This window comes from Mya arenaria, chromosome 2 (genome assembly GCF_026914265.1).
Source record: "Mya arenaria isolate MELC-2E11 chromosome 2, ASM2691426v1".
NCBI lineage: Eukaryota > Metazoa > Mollusca > Bivalvia > Myida > Myidae > Mya > Mya arenaria.
The window spans coordinates 28,915,945-28,939,698 of NC_069123.1; the positions used below are offsets into that span (position 1 = coordinate 28,915,945).

A 23,754-nucleotide genomic window follows, 5' to 3' on the forward strand; every position below is an offset into this window, starting at 1 on the left:
GTTTCAAAAAAGCTCTTCAATCAAAATGGCCGAGCGCGAAAGAGATCCGTATTATTTGGTAACCGTTTTTGTACTTAAAAGCCTTAAAAACTGCTAAAATTGTTAACCTGAATATCCTTAGCAAGTATCCTTGACAAGAGTCACCGACCGGCATTTTCAAACTATTTATCATATTTGTTTTACTTTGTTTGAAATATCCGAAATAATTGTATCCGGAAAAAGGATCAAGTTGTTCACACATTTTAGTATTTGATATGAAAGGCAACTGCAATGATTTGTAAGATTTCGGAAGAGATAAATTCAAGAAGGATTACATGAGGTTATCTGAAAAAACAGTTGTCATGAAGATTGAGGCGAAAGAAAAACACTAATTTATTGTTGTTGTTCGTCTAGTTTATTGGCTATGCCAAATGGCTTGGTTGTCGCCTATGGTCTCCTTGTACTTTTGACGAATCAATTCACCTTTGTGATCGCATGGTACTAATTCTCTATATACTTATACACTTGATACTTGTTAATTTAGTGACAGGCACTTTAATTTAATATTTTTTAGAATTTGGTGTTGGTGGTCGTACATTGCAGAAAAAGAGTTGCCTTCATGAAAGAAATTGTGTCAGAAAGATAAATCCTAGCTATATATTCCTTGGTAGCCAACGTGGACATACGCTTATCATTGAATTCATCTGGTGCTACCCCGTACAACTTAGAAAACATGCAGGTGGCATATAGAAATATTACGTTTTCTGCACCTATCATTTAAATTAAACATGGTCTCCTTCATGAGAACCCAGGGCTCGACATTAACCACTGCCCGATTGCCCGGGGCAAGTAATTTTTGCAGGTGGGCAGTAGTTTTTAGAATCTACCTGTCTGATCGGGCAGTAACAAAAACTCATCATATTGGCGACTTTTCTGGAAAAAAAATAGTAGTCTGTACTCTCCTTCTTGGAGAGTATTTATTAAACAGAAACTAATGCACTCATTGGTTATTGACTCGAAAAATCGGGTCAAACGGAGCTCCTCTGACATTTTCATTCGAAACTACGATGGCGAAGACTGCCAAATATTTTCCGATAGAGCTCGAGTAATTCCGTCTAGATCCGTTGTCCAATCACGTGAGCTGCACCAAATCCATATTGCTAGCATTCCAGTTGCCCTCACAATAAACCCAAATGGCGTTTCAACAGTCGACACTGTCAAGTTTTTTTAATGTTTCAAACGAAAAAAAGGCTATGTCATCCGAGAAAAAGACCAGCTATGAAAAGAAACGAAATTGACGCTGGGTCGATTCTTGGGGAAACAATTTTCCTGGACTCAAAGAGAGCGAGAATGGTACTTTTGGCTTTTTTTCGGACTGCGCCAATTTTCAGATGCTCGGTTTTTGGAACTTCACGATTTCACTTTACATTGCGATAAATTGTAATTTAGTTCAAAATAAATGTAAGATTACAAGGCTAAGATAATAAGAGGTTGACTGTTCGTTCTTATAATTCAATTTTATTTCATCCTAGTGCTTTAATATGTGCTTATTGCTTATTTTAATTTTTATTTTGCTTTGTGCTAAAAATGATGAAAGTTCACATAAAAGTTATGTGTTATGTTACTGAATGTTAGGCCGTTTATTTCTGTTGTTTTTCATGAAAATATTATACCATTGTAAAACTATGTTGAAGTCAATTCTTCTTGTTTCATTAAGCCTCTGTCAGGATCTCATTTCCATTTCTTATATGAATTGTGCCATTGTATGTTGCATTGACTGTTTACCTTTTAATTAATTCAAATACATCAAGCTCTGATGTGTAGGTTGAATCTGAAAATGGGTTTTGATGTGAATTAAAACAACAAAATGAGCCCCAAAAAATTGGGCAAGTAAAAAATCCATTCGGGCAAGTGAAAATGGCTAGGTGGTTGCCCAAAGGGCAACCAAGTATTAGAATAAGCGTCAAGCCCTGGAACCATTGTTTTAAATATTCATTTATCCTTTTCGGTTAATTAAAACAAATGTATTACATTTGGTTTATCTTATTTGGGAATAAAACTGCATCTTAATGATTTTTTAATATGTAGTTAAAATTTTTGATGCTTTATACACAATATTGCTTTAACAGTTAACACCATTCTCCAATGATGAAAATTATGTTCTTATATAAAGCCTAATAAAAAACTAAAATAAAACAAATGCACTACCTGTTTTTGAAAAGGATGTATCCCTAACCAAATCATTTTAAATTTTTTTGCCTAATGTATATAAACACATGTCAAGAGTAATGAATGCCCAACGTAACAAGTGATTATCGATCAATATCTTACTGGTAACTGTGTCTATTAGCAGCAGTCAAACTCAATGACATTAATAACTCCACTCATTATGTTATTAATGGATAGCTTCGGCATTTTTCTCTTTTTGCGAAAAATTGAAAACAGCTCTCTTAATTAACTTTGTATAAATGCTGCATTGACTTGCAGGGGAATGTTGAACAAATTATAGAAATGAATGCAGTGGCGTAAGCACAGGGTATAGTAAAAGTATCAATGCAATAAAAAATTGCGATGTTGGAAGTGTATATATTGAATGATATCATTATTGTCACTTATGATCGTGATTTGCTTTTTATGCCCCCGAAGGTGGGCATATTAAAATCGCACCGTCCGTCCGTCCGTCCGGCTCTATAATTTTCCCTTGTATGGACAGATTTTAAAATAACTTGCCACATGTGTTCCACATACCAAGACGACGTGTGGCGTGCAAGACTCGTGTCCCTACCTCAAAGGTCAAGGTCACACTTGGTGTTTATTCACAATGGAATGCTGCATATAAGGACATAGAGTATAGGTTGTCGTGTCTGGGCTGTAACTTTCTCTTGTATGGACAGATTTTAAAATAACTTGCCACATGTGTTCCACATACCAAGACGACGTGTCGCATGTAAGACCCGTGTCCCTACCTCAAAGGTCAAGGTCACACTTAGTGTTTATTTACAATGGAGTGCTGCATATAAGGACATAGAGTATAGGTTGTCGTGTCCGGGCTGTAACTTCCCCTTGTATGGACAGATTTTAAAATAACTTGCCACATGTGTTCCACATACCAAGACAACGTGTCGCGTGCAAGACTAGTGTCCCTACTTCAAAGGTCAAGGTCACACTTAGTGTTTATTCACAATGGAATGCTGCATATAAGGACATAGAGTATAGGTTGTCGTGTCCGGGCTGTAACTTTCCCTTGTATGAACAGATTTTAAAATAACTTGCCACATGTGTTCCACATACCAAGACAACGTGTCGCGTGCAAGACCCGTGTCCCTACTTCAAAGGTCAAGGTCACACTTAGTGTTTATTCACAATGGAATGCTGCATATAAGGACATAGAGTATAGGTTGTCGTGTCCGGGCTGTAACTTTCCCTTGTATGAACAGATTTTAAAATAACTTGCCAAATGTGTTCCACATACCAAGACGACGTGTCGCGTGCAAGACCCGTGTCCCTACTTCAAAGGTCAAGGTCACACTTAGTGTTTATTCACAATGGAATGCTGCATATAAGGACATAGAGTATAGGTTGTCATGTCCGGGCTGTAACTTTCCCTTGTATGAACAGATTTTAAAATAACTTGCCAAATGTGTTCCACGTACCAAGACGATGTGTCTCGTGCAAGACCTGTGTCCCAACCTCAAAGGTCAAGGTCACACTTAGTGTTTATTCACAATGGAGTGCTGCATATAAGGATATAGAGTATAGGTTGTCGTGTCCGGGCTGTAACTTTCTCTTGTAAGGACCGATTTTAAAATAACTTGCCACATGTGTTCCACATACCAAGATGACGTGTCGCGTGTAAGACCCGTGTCCCTACCTCAAAGGTCAAGGTCACACTAAGTGTTTATTCACAATGGAGTGCTGCATATAAGGACATAGAGTATAGGTTGTCGTGTCCGGGCTGTAACTTTCTCTTGTATGGACAGATTTTAAAATAACTTGCCACATGTGTTCCACATACCAAGACAACGTGTCGCGTGCAAGACCCGTGTCCCTGCCTCAAAGGTCAAGGTCACACTTAGTGTTTATTCACAATGGAGTGCTGCATATAAGGACATAGAGTATAGGTTGTCGTGTCCGGGTTGTAACTTTCCCTTGTATGGACAGATTTTAAAATAACTTGCCACATGTGTTCCACATACCAAGACAACGTGTCGCGTGCAAGACCTGTGTCCCTACCTCAAAGGTCAAGGTCACACTTAGTGTTTATTCACAATGGAGTGCTGCATATAAGGACATAGAGTTTAGGTTGTTGTGTCAGAGCTGTTACTTTCCCTTGTATGGACAGATTTTAAATTCACTTGCTACATGTGTTCCACATACCAAGACGACGTGTCGTGTGCAAGACCCATGTCCCTACCTCTAAAGTGAAAGATACACTAAGTGTTTATTCACAAGGGAATTCTGAATATAAGGACATAAGAATGTAGGTTGTCAAGTATGGGTGGTATTTTTTTATGTTCAGAGGCAATTTAAAATAACTTGCCATATGTATTTGACACGTAAAGGCAAGATCAACTTTTCATGTACTGACCTTGTCCGTAGGTCAATGTCACATTCGGGGGCATTCGTCACATACTGTGACAGCTCTTGTTACTACAATCATCGTTATCTTTCCCGTGCTTCATTTTTTGTGTTCTGAAGCTCTTTTTAAATAGGGTTATAGCCAGGTTTTTAAAAAAGGCAGGCTGCTGCAGAAAAGGGACAGGGTGCTAAGGGAGAAAAGGGACAGGCTGCTGCAGAAAAGGGACAGGGTGCTAAGGGAGAAAAGGGACAGGCTGCTGCAGAAAAGGGACAGGGTGCTAAGGGAGAAAAGGGACAGGCTACTGCAGAAAAGGGACAGGGTGCTAAGGGAGAAAAAGGCAGGCTGCTGCAGAAAAGGGACAGGGTGCGAAGGGAGAAAAGGGACAGGCTGCTGCAGAAAAGGGACAGGGTGCTAAGGGAGAAAAGGGACAGGCTGCTGCAGAAAAGGGACAGGGTGCTAAGGGAGAAAAGGGCACATTGTATAGGACTGGAGTACATCAACATTTTTAATTTGACAGAATGTGTTAGGAATTACGCTTAATTGAAATGTATTGGGTTTCAAATGTCACTTACATAGGTGTGTGTTTTAATATCTTATAAGTTTTAATTACATCAAATGAAATATTTGATTATCTTAAGCATTTAATTCTATGAAGGCAGAAGAGTTTTCATGTGGGTCCCCTTGAGGGCATAACTTTGCATAAGGTAGCTATCTGAAATGAATAGGGTGAAGCACCCTTCCTTCTTCAGCTATAACTCACTATATGTCAACAGGTGAAATTACATCATGATTATCGTGACAGTAATTTGTCAATCTTTTTTTAATTGTGCTTTGCTCATAGGTTTATGTTGGGTCATAAGACTGGTTCTCTTAAAAACACTCAATGTCGGTGTTCAGGTCACACTGGTAATTATTAAACAGCATAATTATGCCCCCGAAGGTGGGCATATTAAAATCTGACCGTCCGTCCGTCTGTCCGACTCAATAACACAGATTATTATGGACAGATTTTAAAATAACTTGCCACATGTGTTCGGCATACCAAGATGACATGTCGCATGCAAGAACCGTGTCCCTTCCTCTAAGGTCAAGGTCACACTTTGGTGATTATTCCCAATGGAATGCTGCATATAAGGACATTATGCAGAGTATAGGTTGTCGTGTCCGGACTGTAACTTTCCCTTGTATGAACAGATTTTAAAATAACTTGCCACATGTGTTCGGCATACCAAGACGACGTGTTGCGTGCAAAACTTGTGTCCCTATTTCTTAGGTCAAGGTCAAACTTAGTGTTTATTCACAATGGAATGCTGCATATAAGGACATAGAGTATAGGTTGTCGTGTCCGGGCTGTAACTTTCCCTTGTATGGACAGAATTTAAGATAACTTTCCACATGTGTTTGACATACCAAGACAACGTGTCACATGCAAGACCCATGTCCCTACCTCTAAGGTCAAGGTCACACTTAGGTGTTTATTCACAATGGAGTGCTGCATATAAGGATACAGAGTATTGGTTGTTATGTCCGGGCTGTAACTTTTTCTTGTATGGACAGATTTTAAAATAACTTGCCACATGTGTTCGACATACCAAGACGACGTGTCACGTGCAAGACCCATGTCCCTACCTCTAAGGTGAAAGATACACTTTGTGTTTATTCACAATGGAATGCTGAATATAAGGACATAAGAATGTAGGTTGTCAAGTATGGGTGGAATTTTTTTATGCTCAGAGGCAATTTAAAATAACTTGCCATATGTATTTGTTTGATCTTTAACTTTTCATGTACTGACCTTGTTCATAGGTCAATGTCACATTCGGGGGCATTCGTCACATACTGTGACAGCTCTTGTTATCTTCTAGAACACCTATACTTGAAAGATAAATATGCTATCAAACTTAGTATGCAATGCATTAACTTCCATAAATGCCATTATGTTTGTCTGGTTAGGGCAGTGGCTAGCGCACTCTCTTCTCATCTACAATGTACGACCCAGGCTCAATTCTCAGCCTGGGTGTATGTGAGTTTGGTTCATGGTCACCAAGCGGGACAAGTGAGTTTCCTCCGGGTGATCGGGTTCCCCCACAACACAAGACCACACTCTCACGTGTCATCGTGCCAACGAGAGTGATTATTTGAATGTTGTAATAAATTTCACGATCATTGTTAAAAAATTAACAAAATGCCATTAATGAATTGCATGTTTTTCCAGGCAGTTGCAGTACACTGCATTTCATTCTGGTAGCCATTTTGATGATCGACATCCTCATAGCTATAATTAGCCACCAATCAGTAATGATATTCTCATGACTTTAAATAGCCACCAATCAGTAAAGACATCTTCATGACTATAAGTATAAATAGTGACCAATCAGTATAATGTTTCTATGCAAATTTCAACAATTCTTTTACAGGAGTTGCCGCACACAAGTGGAACGGCCGGGCTACAAGCTACTTGGGGTTTGGGCAATCAGCTGTTTGTATTCCCTGGCAAAAGAGGACCACTCTACTCTGGTAAAAACAAAGTTGATAATTTCCCTTGTAGACTTTCAATGAATAATTCTTGTCAATGTATCCTGCTACATGTATATGCTATATGTTTGTAGAATATTTAAAAGTAAATGTTCTAAATTTTAACACAACTGCAGCATTTGAAGCAGTGATCAAAATAATGGCGTGACTAAACAAGCCCGGGCTTGTGAATAAATCAGGGTTCTCTGATACGTTTATTTACTTTAGTTTTTCAGGCCAGTTAAAGACAATTTTCATTTTGATGGCTGTAGAAGCATATGAAAGTTTTTTAGCTCGACTATTCGAAGAATAAGGAGAGCTATTCTAGTCACCCAAGCGTCGGCGTAATTACTTATATTAAAGTTTGCGTACCACCTTAAATATTTTCGAAGTCCATTGACATATGGCTTTGAAACTTTTCACACTTATTCACCATCATGCCCCTATCCTGTACACAGGAGGAGGTAACTCTATCAAGCATTTTGACAAAATAATGCCCCTTTTTCTACTTAGAATTTACATTTAAGTTTGTGTACCACCTCAAATATTTTCAAAGTCCATTGACATCTCGCTTTGAAACTTCACACGCTTGTTCACCAACATGCCCCCAACCTGTACATGGGAGGAGGTAACTCTATCAAGCCTTTTGACAGAAATATGCCCCTTTTGCGATTTAGAATTTATGTTAAAGTTTGCGTACCATTTATGTTAAAGTTTGCGTACCACCACTGAGAATAGTCTAGTGCGCTGTCTACTGACAGCTCTTCTTTAATTATTGCTGTTGAAAGTTGACTTACCTGACTCTACCTACGGTTATAAATTATCCTTTGGTTCAAGAAATATAAAAAATATAAAAAAAATTTTTTATGTGTGTGTGTGTTTCAATATGTAGTTTAAATTTTTTAATCCTGATCTAAACAATTTTTCTCTTTTCAACTGATTCCCTCTTGTTTTGGCCACAAAACTTTAAATCAAAATTGTTGCATTTTATCTAATCTGTACGTGAAATGATGTTTCGTACATAGTGTGATGGGGATATTTTTCATATTTGTACTGGTTTCCTCATTTTTTACAAATTTGCATTGGCATCTCTGTACTAAAATACTTGTATACTGACAAATGACAACAACGTCCTTACATAAAGAGATATAAAAAATATATATGAAAAAGCAAAATGTTTTTGGACAAGATGTTACCCTAACGCCCCATTTTTATTTTTGTTTGCCTTTCGTAGGTCATGCCGAGGGTGGTGGTGTATCCGTGATCAATGAGGTGCGATGGGAGACAGACATGCATGGCACTGTTACTAGGAAACTGGTCAATGAGACACACAGTAAGTTCTGGCTTGTTCTGAGATAAGAGAAGATTATAAGTATCTTCCATGGCCGAGAGTGTAAGATAGGTTCATTCCAACCCGAGCGTAGGGTGTTTTGTGGAAACGAGGTTTACCGAGTTTCCACAAAACACTCTGCGCGAGGGTCAGGATGAACCGATCTTACATGAGCGGCTATGGTAGATGCTTTTTCTCCAACCTCATTTTAACAAAATTAAATGAAAATGTATTTTTTGCTGGAACTCTTTTGTGCTTAGTGAAAATAATTGCGTATGGATATGCGATAGCAAGTGGTTGTCATGGATATGTGCGCAATGATCCAGTTAATGTTTATAGTCAAATCGGTCTTTTTGAATAGTTCTAAGGAGAATGAAGCATTATTTCTTGAATGGTGCTTGAAAACTCTTTTATGGTGACATTTGAAGCAAAAATAATTAATTAGCATTCTAAATATTACCATAAGACAAGATTTCCTTGATGCTACTGACGACAGTCTTCAACATGGGAGGTAATTACAATGTGGTGACCATTAAAAGAAGTTCCATACGGGCATTTTATCTTCGCCCGTGGGCAAGATAAGAATATCTAGCATGGTTAAATTATTTGATCTACTTATCTGAGGTGGGAGAAAAAAAGATAAACTTCATTATAGTTCATGACCTTAGGATAGTGATGTTATAGCCCAAAATTGCAAACATTCTGGTTTTACCCAGATAGTTTACAGGACAAACAATATTGTACTGATTTAAAAGACACATGTTACTTTAGAAATAATAAAATTTTTGATCTACTATATAAATTTCAATAGTGTTACTGTTAAGTAAACTTTTTACATTTTGTGTGTACCGGCAATCCGGCATAGGAAATCCCAGTTATATCAACTGCGGGTAACTAACATACTGATATCGCGGAGGGTTATTGTATCTGATTAACATTTGGCTTAAATAAAACAAATAGCTAGTTACTGAAGCAATTAGATCCATTACATTCAGAGTATGAAGTTTAATAAATACGTATGATATATATAGCCTCTGTGTGTGAAGATATCATAACTAAATAAAATGTTCCATGTTTTTTTGCAACCCGTGAGTTTTCCCTTGATTTATGAATACAATTACAGTGATTTTTTTAGCAATTTACTGCCTTCTAAAGGCCGTTTCCCCTTGCGAAAACTGTCCATTTTTCCCCAATTTTTTCTCCCAATTTGATAAACGCAGATTACATTATTGAATAAAAAAGCAATGAGTTTCTTGAATTATAAACAAAATCTAGACAATATTTACTCTTACACAGCATAATGTATGCATAAACAAGTTAAAACATGTATATTTTCCATTATTTAAGCTATTTTGGCCTGATTTTGTATTTTTCCCAAAGTCAACTTTTTTTTCCAATTTGCAAGCACAGGCGGTAAAATTAATTCCCAAAAAAATGAGGAATCATGTATGCTTTCTGATGATGTATGCTTACTATTCTTGGATATTTTTTACAGATATATTCGTCACACTTCAAAACCAGGCAGTTGAGTCTACTGGGCCAGGACTTAAGCCGCTGTAAGTAGTTTTCTGTAATTATTCTAGTATATCTTGAACAGTGATGAGAACATGTTTAATCAAATTAAGGAATTCAGTAGTATGATTGATTTCAACTGGACACAGGATGGTCCCTAAAACAGCAAACACAGTATTGCCTCAAAACAAGCCTAGAATTATCAATACAAAATAGTATGAGGCTGGTAATACATAATTTTACATGGTTAAAATAATATTTTGTCAATGTCTTGGATGAGTCTACCAGTTTAAAAATAGCGCATAATGGTTTCCCAGTTTAGTGTATTTTAAGCATGTGAGAGATACATGTGTCAAAAGCGATGTGATACATAAATATTTAAAGTAAGATTCAACGCATTGTACACAATGATATCAATTTTAGGTAAGAGTATGACTATTTTCTTCTTTTCTTGCAAAGGTATCATCTGGTGTCTAGTCCCTTTAAACCTTGAGTGTTTGAAATTGCGCCCAATGTAAAAAAAAACTTGTTTAATGAATAGTTTATTTGTGCAAGTAGAAAATGTTGATAATCTTAATAAAAATGTATAGCCCGGCTTTTATGTCTGATTTTGTATTATTTGGTTGTGTGTTTAGGTTGGTGAAGGCAAGTAAGCAGTATCGGAGTGTTTTGAAGGCCTGCAGTCTTGACGTCTACAGCATGGCTGGTAAATAGTTGTTTTATTTTTAAAGTAGGTTAATTTCCCAAGGATGTTCCTCAAGAGAGCCTGTAAAAATGTGTATGTATGCCACTGAAGGATGGCATGTAGTTATCATACCGCAGCCTTCCAGCTAAGATTTGAAAAGGGCAGGTAGCTATGATGAGCCTTAATGCGTGCTTAATGGCCAATATTCAATTCTTATCGTGTATGTGTTGTAATTAGTTTCAATACTAATAGTTTGTTATGACTACCTAAGCTGTGTTCTTAAATTTTGTGTCAATGTTTTATATTTTTATTATTTTCATACTTATTTCTAAAAATTGACTCTGTCAAACAAAAGGGCACAGCAGGGTGAAGTAAAAGGCAGCAGGGTGCCGGAATAGGGTAGCGGGGTGCCCCACCAAGCTATTTCAGCCTACATATACCTGGCGCACTGATACTGTCTGTTCATCCGTCCGTCTCCACGGTATTAATATCTTGTGAAAACTTGATAGGCAGATTGGTAATGACCAGCAGATAAGCTTTGTTTTTGAGGACAGTGGGTCATAGGTTAAGGTAGTGGCAGCTCTTCTAATCAAAGCACTGATAGCGCTGCATGAACAGGGTTTTATACGGGTTTTCACCATTATGATACACGAATCATGTGTGTATTAATAGGGTGCTAATATGTTGCACAGTGAATCTAAGAGTCCCTGTGTAAAACAACCACAGGAGCCGCCCCAGGTTTATTGAAGCATGATGGTAAATGAAAAATTAATATTTTATTGACAATAAGATTAATGTCGCTGTGTAAGAAGGCAAACAAGGATGGAGAATGTAACCAATCCAAGCAGAACTCCATTATATGGTGTTACATATGAGTATATATATACTAATCAAACTTTACTCATTTGAAAGAGTGTGCCTATGTTTGCCTTGTTATTCACAAAACAACTTCGAAAATACAACAGATTAAAGAGAAATAGTTTCTTAATTAAAATGATGAAAATTTAAATAATTGATTTCAAACAATTGTAGATGAAACACCTCAAAAAGTTATTAAATCCTCGATATTTTCTCATATTTTCACCAAACCAGCAAAAATAGAACTTGATTCATTTCAATAAAATTCCATTTTCAAAAATAAATGCACAAACATCCGTCTATAAGCACACTATAAAAAGTGCATATATATATATAAAATAAAGTAAGTTTGTTATTCCCACGTGGCCTATCACATGATGTTTCCAGCAGGAAAACTGTGCGATCATTGAGATCAATGAGACCATTGTTGCTTTCTAGGTCATTCCAGGTTTTAATATGAGAATACATTTGTATTTCGTAAGCCAGGGTGGGTCTTTATGTCCAGGTTACCATATGTTCAAACAACAAACACAGTGTGCTTCAATATCTCTATATTCAACATTATTGAATGTAGATATAATATAGGAGCGTCCTGAAAATATAAATATAAACAATCATAAGATAATGAATAATAACATGTTTATAAAGTTAACATCGTAAAGAGTCTTAATATCTTATATAATTTAATCGTGTGCAGTGGCAGATTAAATTAAATGGCTAAAGCATATAAAACACACATATAATTCAAGCGATTACAACAACAACAACAACACAGTACATCATAAAACAAAACATTGACATGGAACTTACTGATTTATGGAATCCAACACTCTTACTCCCTTGTACTCCCATGGTGACTTCTGTTATCCATGCATGTTATCATCTGTAACCAAACCCACATGTATTAGTATATGGAAAGAGGCTAAAAGAATATCACGGAACTGCCATTCTCGTTTTAAATACAAAATCTGCTGATGTCATAAAAATACATGACAAAACTATATAAATGCTGCTAAATGAAATAATGATCATTCCAATCCATTGCTAACCCAAGACAAACACTAAAGACTACAAATGCAAATCAATACTAACCATCAGAACATCAGATTCCAAGTAAAACAATCAAGTTTTCTAAAACAAAGTAAAACAAACATCTCTGTAGACTTCAACTGTGCATGACAATCAATCAAGCTTGAAATTTCTTGCTTCGCAAGGGAGAGAAATCTGATTCACTGCATTATCTCATTACAGGTTTATCTCTCTTCGAGTGTAAATTCATTCTGCTTCATCATTGTGTCACGTGATTGAATGATGCACTTTGATTGGATAGTAATTCTTTGTTTACGTTTCGATGTTCATTCATTTTTTGGCACAGGGATACTACTGTAATGTTCAACAGATTAAATTATTTAAATAGATATTGCGTTATGATTGCTTCTTGCTTTGTCAAATCTACCTCGGTTATTGGAAACATAGCTTGCAATTTAAATAGTCTACACTTTTTCAAACTATATTTTAAGTGGTAAATCGGCTGGCGACATTTGTTACTATTAATAAGAATTTTCTGTTGTGAGTGTCGAGTTTGTGGCTACACTGAACAGGGTTGAAACAACCCTGTTCAAAAACTAACAATTTGCCGGTCTGGACCAGGTCATACACAATTCTGGTTTGTCATAAAAGAATTCCCCAACACCCAATAAAAGTGACAAGACAACCATCAAATTAACTTGACCAGTTGCCTTGTTTCGCTACAATGAACTCTTGATTTCTTCTTATTGGCAGATGCTTGTTATTGGTCCAAACTAATGGGAGATAACAGGAGACTCATTTTGCTGACTATATAATGCAAATATTTTAGACATTGTTTGTCTTTTTATTTGTTACATATCCGAAATAAAACTTACTTTTTTTCTTACGATCAGTCTTTGCGTATTTACATGCTAAATGGCAGGTTTAGATACACCTTTTCTAAATCCAAACAAGGAACTGAGAGGGTTTAACCTATTTACACTTGTATTGAAATATGTGTCAGCTGCAAACCATTAAACCTACAAAAAATTATCGCGCACAATTTCCAAGATGGCGGAAGCCGGCACTTAATCCTTATGATGTGAACTGAAATATGTTTCATTGTTTTGTGATATCACATGCATATTATATGCCATGATGAAAATAAAACTTGAAACTTGCTTGATTTCATCATCTAAGCGCTTGTAAGGAAAATGGCTGCCTTTTACGCAATTTTAAAGTGGATTTAGTTTGACTGAAACTGTTCTTCATAAAATCGTGGCGTTTGTCATTTTGTGATATTTCGGAACGGAATTGTATTTTCTTTATACTGAAGCATACAATCACTTAAATATTGAGGTGTGTAGACCTGTTTACACGGGGACACACTAAAAATTGGAATTTGCTGTACAGGTTCCGACTACAGAAAAAGACGAGAATGTGACATTGGATTTGGCTTGTTTGTCTAAAGACAATGAATTTATACCAACATATTGCATACCATTTTAATGGGCATTGACTCCTCTTTTCATGTCACCCATTTTAAAATGGATTGGAAAACTGCTATTATAAACTGGATCATTTCAATAGAATATATGGATTGATTATGTCCTTAAAGCATTACCACTGACATTTGTATTCACTTTATCTTGGAGCATACATTACTTATAGCAAAAATTTATGAAATATTAAATTTCAAATATGAAATATGTTATTCAAATCTGTTGAAAGTTTTGAAGCATGATGACATAATGTTTCATGTTGCACAATGAAATTCAATTTAATGCCAAGTGTCTTTTATTTTGGTAGTTAATGTCTCAAGTCAATATTATAAATAATTATATGAACTTGATTTTTGTATCTGGTCGTTGAGAACTCAGTTTAAATGTTATGTTTTACTTTATTCTTCATTGTATTCAAGTTGATGCATTACACTGATGAGGCTTATACGGGCTTGAAGACAAACGCGAAGCGTTTGTCTGTACAAGCCCTCTTACGTTTTGTACATGTATGCAAGGGACTACTTCTTTTTTGCCGGAGTGATAGGTATTAAAAAATTTGGGCACCACTGAACCGTGAAAATGAGAACCAGAAAAGCTCGTCTTACATTGTTCATATAAAGCGCGTGCATGCCGGCAAGCAAATTGTACATGTTTAGGGCGGGGTTTGACCTCCGTTAACCAATGAAAATCAATACGAAAATACCCGAGGTACATGTACAATCCACCTTCGGCACTTCCATAAAAGGAAATATTATGAATACACGTCTAAAGAGTACTTCTTTTGACCGGAAATTATATTTCATAACTCTGCAATAATAATACAACACGAACAGGGTTTGTCATAACAATTGTTTTTTTACCCCACATCTTAAAAAATACCGTCTAATCCGAATATCTAAATAATTAAGATAAATGTATTTATGCGTATTTTACGACAGTTGATGTAAACAATGATTTGCATATATCAATATCATGATGCAATAACACGGATTTAACGTTGTTTTCACGGTGAGTTGAACTAAGAATTATACATCAATCGTTCATACGTTGCCGTTTGGACACCATAATGACATAACATTGGTTTTTACGTAATGAACAAGCTAAAGTGATGCAAACGGTAGCCCTATCAACATCCATTCCAAAGTGGGTGGAGAAGGTCAAAAACTAAAACGTTGAAAATGCATGTTTTATTTAGATTTGAGAAACGATCTTTTTTGGGGCTGAAACATTTATTCTTGGCGACATGTTTGGGGTTATTTAGGAGTTGGACAAATTTTACAAAAAAAGATTTTAACAGATTATGGGTCAAAAAGCATTCACATTATTATAATATTAAGAAAAAGTCTGTCGACATAAGTACTGTACTTCGTCATTATGTCAAAATGCCACAGAATACTTATCCAACAATGTCTTGAGAGATTCTTAAAATATTTTGTCAAATAAGAATGTTATTTAGAAAAATAATGAATTTTCGCGGTTACAAAAATGCATAAATCATTTTAAAAATAGCTGCAATCAACACAAATCCATAAGACATTGTTGATTGGGAAGTCCCGATAAATTTGACTCTCAAACATATTATTTTTGCTTTACGACATTTCCGGGAAAGCTTAAATTTATGCTTTTTGACTAGAAATCTAATAAAATATTCTTTTCATTAAACTTGTTCAACTCCTAATTACACGTTTTTATGTTGCATCAGATATATATAAGTCATGCTTGTTAAATATTGAACCTCAAAACTACATAGAAATTGATTTTTTCAATATTTAACATTTGTTTTCCATTAAAAATCATTGTGCATGGTATGGTAAACCTGAGAAGAAAAGTGTGCCTGGTGTGGGGCTCAGACTCATGGCTGCAGGAACACTAGCACGGCGCTATTGCCAACTGAGTTAAACGGGCAGCTAGTCGCATAGGCTATACTCGGTCGCCAATTAAAGGGGCTGTCTCACAGATGATAAAATAAAAATCAATGTTTTTGTCATGGCAGAGTGGGGCAGATGACTCGCGAATACTTTAAGCGATAAAGATGTATGAATGAAATTACAGAAAACATCTTCAGCACAAATAATGAAATCAAATGTTTAGTAATTCATAATTTGTTTTTCAGGGGAGGGTTCGGGAGGGGTTTCCCCTCCCGACAACCATCAAATTTGGCATGTTTGACCTGGTTTCAACAAGCATAATAATGTGAGTATTATAGATAATGAACCCGGGGGAGATTTCAGCATAAAAGGCAGCGTTTCTTTTTTGGCAGAATTACATGATAACACTATAGCTACAGCGTCTTACTGGTGATTTTTTTACCAAGGTTTTCAGAAGGATAACCTTTAGGCGAGATGTAATGTATTGACATGTCTCGCTTAAACTGGCACATGTTTCCGCACATAATTTCTTTAAGTTAATCTCTTTTCAAAGTTATTCAGCTGAAGGCATGTATAAGCATGCAAGACAGTTTTAGACAAACTCATTCCTACAAAGTAAAAAATGACATTTAAGTAATTAAATATTTGAATGGGGTGGGTTCGGGAGGGGTTTCCCCTCACGAAAAGCAATGTTTATAATGCCTTTTTTCTTCTGCATATTATCAGAAAATGCGGGGTCATCAGTTCAGCACAAAAACAGTGGCAGTTTTCGCAATATTTTTCAGAAGTTTTTAACATGCTTGTAGATTAGTGATTTTTCTTCGTGCAGTGTGAAATTTACTCTTCCTAACTGCTGTTTCGACTTGAGATAGAATATGGACGAGAAATATTTTCTTCTCATTTTTTTCTTCGAACACAATCTATATGAATTACTTAAAAAGCGATATTGTTCATGTAAAATTAACAAGACATTTACAATGCCAGCTCTAATATAGTAAAGCATAGGCATAGCAAAATTCAAAACATTTTTACTATATATCATTTGTGGTGATTTATAGACATTCATAAACAACAGAAAAACAACCTTTCACTGTTTCAAACATATTGATATTTTTTTTACTGTTTGAAATTTCAGCCAGCTCTCAAATAAATATTGAATGCCAGTGCTAAGAGGGCTGGGACACAATTTGAACAACTTCATTATCAAAATAATGTAACCTTTGTATACAAATTTAATTTTAGCCAGGGTTGGCTTGACCAGAAGTCAAAGTCCCTGCTTATACCCGGACCTTGGGGGATGGTTACAATTGACTGGTACATAAATGCCAGCTTCACCAACCCAACTCGAAGCCTTTAGTGAATGTCCTTATGAAAATAAGATTTTTAGTAATTACATCAACCAGGTAAAGTGGACATTTTTTAGTAAGTCAATTCCTTAATAATTTATGATTAATTTGTTATTGTTTGCAACAGGTTGGAGATGGGGATGATGACAGACCAGCCAGTCGAACTCAAATTGGATAAGACATCATGCGGTAAATTATTAGTATTTCACAATCACTTTATGAAAAAGTATCCAAACAGTAGCAGGTTTGAATCTTTTAAGTTTATCTTTTCTGTTTGTTTCATTCCTAAATAACATTGTTTCATGCTGGTTGTAAATTATTTCCGGTCACGGCCATGAGATTATATCATTTTCTAATGAACTATTTAGTTTGATTTTTTATAAATTTCAGGTTTTTGACTTATCCCTCAATACTTCTTAATACATTTCAACATTCTGTAAAGCACAAATGTATTGGTTCTTTTTTATAGCCACCTGGTTGCTGAATTCGAAAGGACCTTTATGGACAAAAAAATCCTGTTCAAGATAGCTCTATCTGGAATTCCATACCACCTCCAGAGAATGGAAAATGTCATTAAGTAAGAAGAGATTCTAAGCAAGTGCATTTCTGACTCCTCCAAAATGCTTCTTTATAGTCAATTACCTTGGAGTTGTTTAATACTCATTGCAAAATATTCAAACATAATATATTTCATCTATTTTGTCTTGATCTTTGAATCCGTCAAATTACACTATGACTATCAACATTATCAACGTTGACGTCATTTTATGTTAACGTCATTTCCTGTTCATTATATACATACAACCTGATGAAGGCTGAATGGCCAAAACGTTGTTTCATAAATAAATAATTGTGTTGAAGTTGGACTTCTTTAATTATCACCATATGTGACTATATCAAATTTATGACTACATAAAGAAGTGTGTATGCCTCAAATGATTGTTAACTGGTATACCTTCACAGTAGTAGTTAGTACTGTTATTCTGTTAAAAAACATTGCATTTATGTTATTTGCAGATTTTGATGTGCCAGCAGCCTGAAGTCGTCGAACAATTTGAAACTGGATGCAGCACAGAATCCCATATTTCAAGAGAATGCAGATGTTAGTCACCCCTGTCCAGCTGTCAGTACAGAAAACATTGATTGTGCTTTTGAGAACACTGAATTTTATCAACATAATTTGACACTACATATTGCAAGCATTTTTTCACATCTATATAAATTAATAGTAGATAATGTAGCCTTATTTTGTGCATATTAACATATGTGAATAGTTTAATAGCCTCATGATGTCATTCTGTATAAATTATATAATATAATCATTTTAATTGTTTCAATTGTTTTCATATATAAATGGTTTTGGAACTGAAATTTGATCTTGCTCTATTGGCTGGTACACTCAACAAATATAAAAAAAATATATGAAATAGTGCTTAGTGAGCTCAGCTGACAGTTTTTCACTGGGTTCCTATTTGGGTGTGTTCCAACAATATCACTAACTTGATTACTTTTATTGTATATTCTATATAGGTGCTAAATTTAGAATATATTTTCAGCTCTGTTGAATGTTGATTGTAATTGCAATTTATCATTTCTTTCTAGATCACCCTGTGGGTTAAACATTATGTGAGGGTTAGAAGTCATTTGTTTGTAATTACACCTTGATAAGTTTAATCTTTAATACACTGGGTCTTGAAAGTCCCATGATATGAACAATTGGTTTTGACTATTTGAATGCTTCATTTAGAATATACCTCATAAGAGGTCATAACATAATCGGCCTTTAAAAGTTGAAAATTTTAACATTAATTTATTCATACAATTTTATTTCCCTCCAGATGTAAAAAACAACAACCTTTTTATCAAAAAGGTCACTGTTGGTGATCTGTAAAAAATACACGTGTTGCTGCATATTTAACTGTCACAGGTCTTTTGGTTTATACCTGATTTTGGCAAAGCTGTTTACAATATTCATTAATTGAAATTTAGATAATTTTGATCATTAGACATGATGTTTGTCAGATTTGTCATTGCAAACACAAATTATTTTAAAGTTTATTGAAAGCATCGCTAAGATAATTCTGTAATTAAAGCAGAATTGTATTTGCCCTTAAAACTAAACAACACATTTGTTCATAATTAACATTTTGCAACTTTTTTGGCGGGGGTGGGGTGTATGTTTTTGTAACAAACAAATAAGAATATATTCTGTATTCTCACTGAGATATTTTGCAGATAATTTTCCAGAGTTGCTTGGCTACATATTGTTCATATACAATCATAATTATAAGTAATTGATTAAAAGTTTTGCCATGTTTTACCATCATATTTAAATAGGTTTTTGCCCATTCAATTCTAGTTAAAATTAAAATTACCCCTGCTTGTTATATACTTCAGTGCAGCATTATTGATATGTGATCATTTTTAGCTTGACTATTCGATGAATAATGAGAGCTATCCTAGTCACCCGAGCGTCAGCGTCAGCATAACCACTTATGTTAAAGTTTGCGTACCACCTCAAATATTTTCAAAGTCCATTGACATCTGGCTTTGAAACTTTGCACGCTTGTTCACCATCATGCCCCCAACCTGTACACAGGAGGAGGTCACTGTATCAAGCATTTTGACAAAATTATGCCCCTTTTTCAACTTACAATTTATGTTAAAGTTTGCATACTACCTCAAATATTTTCCAATTCAATTTATGTAAATATCTCAGCACATCATGTATTGCATTGAAATCTAATCTAACAGTGATCAATGCATGTTTCTCCAAATCTTTTCAGTCCCTACACCGAAAAGCGGCTGAATAGTCGAGCGCGCTGTCTCTGTGACAGCTTGTTTTTATTTATTTTCTGTTTGAAACATATTCCTCAAATGCGTTTGTGTACTTGATCTCAAATGCATAGTAGCTTTATTTAAGTTAATTAAGAAGAATAACTCTAAACTTCATATAAAATATAAAGTAATGCATTATATGTAATGTATACACTATTATTGAAGATTGTTGCGTCTACACTAAATAAATTGCTAACAGCAACAGAACTGCTTGTTATTTAAAAAGTTTTATTAACATGTACAAATAAACCCATTTCCCTTTTACTCCTTGTATGTTTCACTTAGTCATTAAGTAAACTTAAAGTGTCCAGCAATAGCACTTCAAGCCCGTAGAGGCAGCGCCTTAGTTCATATTATTTTTAGTAATTATTGACAATGTTGGGATAAGTTTCAAGTTTTGGCCATGCAAACTTGTTAAAGCTCCTAGTAGACTTGGGCTCCAGGTCTTGTTTCACTGACTGTTCTAAGGTGGTAATTCCTATGCTTTCAAAAAAAAAGATATTTAAATATCCCATTGAAACTTGGTACACACAAAGCCAAAAACAAACCTCTCATGTACAGCAAGGCCAATTTTTCTGGCTGTAATGATGGTTATGCCCCCTTTTTCACTGAACAAAAATAGATTTTTGGGTTTGTTCCACCGGGCTCTTGATCATTATATGCTATGACTATACATACAAAATGTTGTTTTAAAAAATATTTAAGGCAGGAATAAGTCTATAGGTAACATGGTGTGTTTTTACCCAATACAGTTGCTAGAAAAGTAGTGTAGGTACGTAAGATATATTGGCGCTGTTGAACAGGTAACATCAGCTTTAAGTTCTTTCCAGCCATCCAGTGTGGAATGGTCAGAAAATATTTAGTCTAAATCTGTACAATATCCTTTTTAATTAGTGACAGTTTAACCATAATGAGGCATAGTGTCGCAAGCACACATAGGTTAATATCTCTGCAACTAGTCGTGGTATTGCATTGAGACAATGGTACTCAACCATCCAACCTAATTAATTAACCAAGTTAGATAATCTACTTTGCATTTAATGCAAATAATTGCACTTTATTATTCGACTTAGAAATTCTGGTTAAGGTTTTGTGTGCAAGCACACATTATTTTAATATCAAAGCAACTACTTGATGTATTGCATTGAGACTCGATACAATGGTACTCAACCATCCAACCTACTTAATTAACCATGTAAGATAACTCTAGTTTCATTTAATGCAAATAATGGGCCTTTATTATTCAACATAGAAATTCTGGTTAAGGTCTTGCATGTTAGCACACATAGGTTAATTTCTAAGCAAATACTCGATGTATTGAATTGAGACGTTATAAAATGGTATTCAACCTCTCAACGTAATTGAATAACCAAGATATATAAATGTATTTTGCAAATAATTGCCCTTTATTATTAGTTTTTGCATGTAACCACATTTATGTTACTATCTCAGCACATCATGAATTGCATTGAAATCTAATCTAACAGTGATCCATGCATGTTTGGCCAAAACTTTTCAATCCTTACCCTGAAAAGCTGCGGAACAGTCGAGCGCGCTGTCTTAGTGACAGCTCTTGTTTTATTACCTTTAAACTTGTGTAAAAAGTGATGTTACAAAAGCCGAAATCACAAAGCAGTTCCGGAAGCCGTTGACTGTTAAGGGAGTTTCCCGTGCATTTCGTATAGCCTTTCAGTCAATATTTAAACCTGTCTGTAGATTGTCTTTATTTAGAAAGGAAAGAACCATTTTCCACTGTATGTCGTGTTTTAGTCGTCAGACATTAGTCATTCTAAAGTGCCATCCAGGCTTTTTTTAATAATGGTAAGCCTGGACAAAAAAGCCTTGACGGCAATTTAGAATGACTATGTCAGACATGTGAACCTCTGCCATTGGCAGCGAGGTAGATTTCGGTTTGAGGTTTTGAACTGTTCAAAAGTGGTAGAATTTCTAAATTCCTTGCATTTTCAGTCGGACACAATGATAGATACGATGTAGACAAATACTTGATGGTTGTTACTATTTTTTGATAAAGCAAACAGAGGGGACACTATGCATTGCTTGTGAAATATTTTAACTAGCTTTTAGAACAGCAGCTGGTCAATTAGTCATACTGCCAAAAAAGGTCTAATTCAGAGTAAGTGCAGACGTCAGCAGAATTGTGTGGGTTAATTTTCGCGCCAAAATGTAACATTTTATACGTTGAAGCTATGGCCAATAACAATTTTTGTCTTACTCCCATATTAAAATAATTAACATCAATTTAGAAATTATTTCATTATATTTTTAAGCAGTATTATTATCTTGTTTATAATAACAAATATTACTGAATAGTAGGATGCCAATGATCAAATATTGCCTATCAGTAGGATGTCTGTCATTTGAGCCATAACTTAGCACTGATCTTGAGCGAGGTGTCAAGTGATTTATTGCACCATTTTCCTTGAAGTGACAGATTATGGGGTATTTAAGCATGGTTTTTAGATTTTAATTCTGTGGTATTTTAGCATGGTTTTTAGATTATTATTTTTTAAGGATTCAAAATAAAATTTAATGACCAAAAAATGTTTTGAAGAACGTGGACCAATAATCTTACTTCCAGGATTGAGATAGATAAAAAACATGAACAATCAAAGGACAATGTTTTAAGGAAAAGGCTTAAAGTCTCGCAAAACACTGAAGGAATCCGTTGTAGGCTTGCATTTTTGGACTATCAAAATTTTTGCTGGACTGCCTGGATTTCAGATCTAGTAGTCTGAGGGACTACCTTGTGAAAAATGTTAGTGTCTAACCCTGTATATCCAAGCAAAAACATGTACAAACTAAGAAGTTAAAACACACACAAATAAAGATTTGAACTTTGACCCTTGCAAATGACCATTTTGAAGGCGCATTCAATGCACATCAAAAGGGAACTTTCTGAACAAGAACCCTCATGGTGTACTGTAATGGTAGAGTCCTTTCAACAGTATATGCCAACATACATATATATTTAAAGGCACCATGTTGACATGCCTCATTATTTTGACCAAAATATCTGGCTTTCATTTCTTTATTACTGAATTATTCCCTTGTACTTATAGAAACACAAACAAACATCACATCAAAACTGAAACTATTGGTAACAAAAAATGATAATAGTCAGTATATTCATGTAAATAACAAGTAACAATAACCACTGGCTGATCCAGGGGTTGGCGAACCCAGTGCCCCCTTTAAATCGAAAAGTTTTACTTTTTTCCGACCTTTTTATTCCAATATAGGTGAAAAAAGGTTATTAAATGTGCCCAAAAGGCACAATTTAGACTAGAAATTGTTTATATTTTCTTTGATGAGTATCCCCTTACCAACACTTTCAACTGAATAAATTTCAGTTTTGTCAGTGCAAGTCAAAAGGTTAAACCCTTAAGGAATTCCCCTCTTGGACCACCTCTGAGAACATCATTTAATGTAGATTTATGTACCATCCTGGCTACATGCTTTGAATGCAGTGTTGTCTATGTTATACACCTATGTACATTTCTGGTTACCAGCAAGATGGCAGCATTGTCTTTGATATACACTCATGTACTATCCTGGCTAAATGCCAGATGGCAGCATTGTCTTTGTTATAAATGTTTAATGAGTTTCTGTAGCACAACCAAGCCTGGTCCAGTCTGTTCTGCAGTTCAAAGCAGTGGCCCAGCATGTTGAGGGCTGTGTCTATGTGGCCATCGCGTGTCCCCTTTGTGTACTCTA

The 23,754-nt window shown here is 35.3% G+C and overlaps 1 protein-coding gene and 1 long non-coding RNA gene across 2 annotated transcripts in view; one reads left to right on the forward strand and one right to left on the reverse strand.

Annotated features, from left to right (window-relative positions):
• The first annotated feature begins 5 nt into the window (after positions 1-5).
• LOC128211278 (nuclear pore complex protein Nup85-like) overlaps positions 6-23,754 on the forward strand; it is a 61,334-nt gene continuing 37,585 nt past the window's right edge. Inside the window, exons 1-5 of the mRNA XM_052915888.1 lie at positions 6-58; positions 6,976-7,075; positions 8,307-8,405; positions 9,898-9,958; positions 10,550-10,620. Of these exons, the coding sequence (XP_052771848.1) occupies positions 26-58; positions 6,976-7,075; positions 8,307-8,405; positions 9,898-9,958; positions 10,550-10,620 (364 nt within the window). The 5' untranslated portion in view covers positions 6-25. The remainder of the gene's footprint in view (positions 59-6,975; positions 7,076-8,306; positions 8,406-9,897; positions 9,959-10,549; positions 10,621-23,754) is intronic.
• On the reverse strand, positions 11,303-12,627 carry LOC128211282 (uncharacterized). The gene is made up of 3 exons (XR_008257255.1): positions 12,550-12,627; positions 12,268-12,340; positions 11,303-12,049 (listed from the first exon to the last, which is right to left on the reverse strand). It is a non-coding gene; the product is annotated as an uncharacterized LOC128211282 (long non-coding RNA).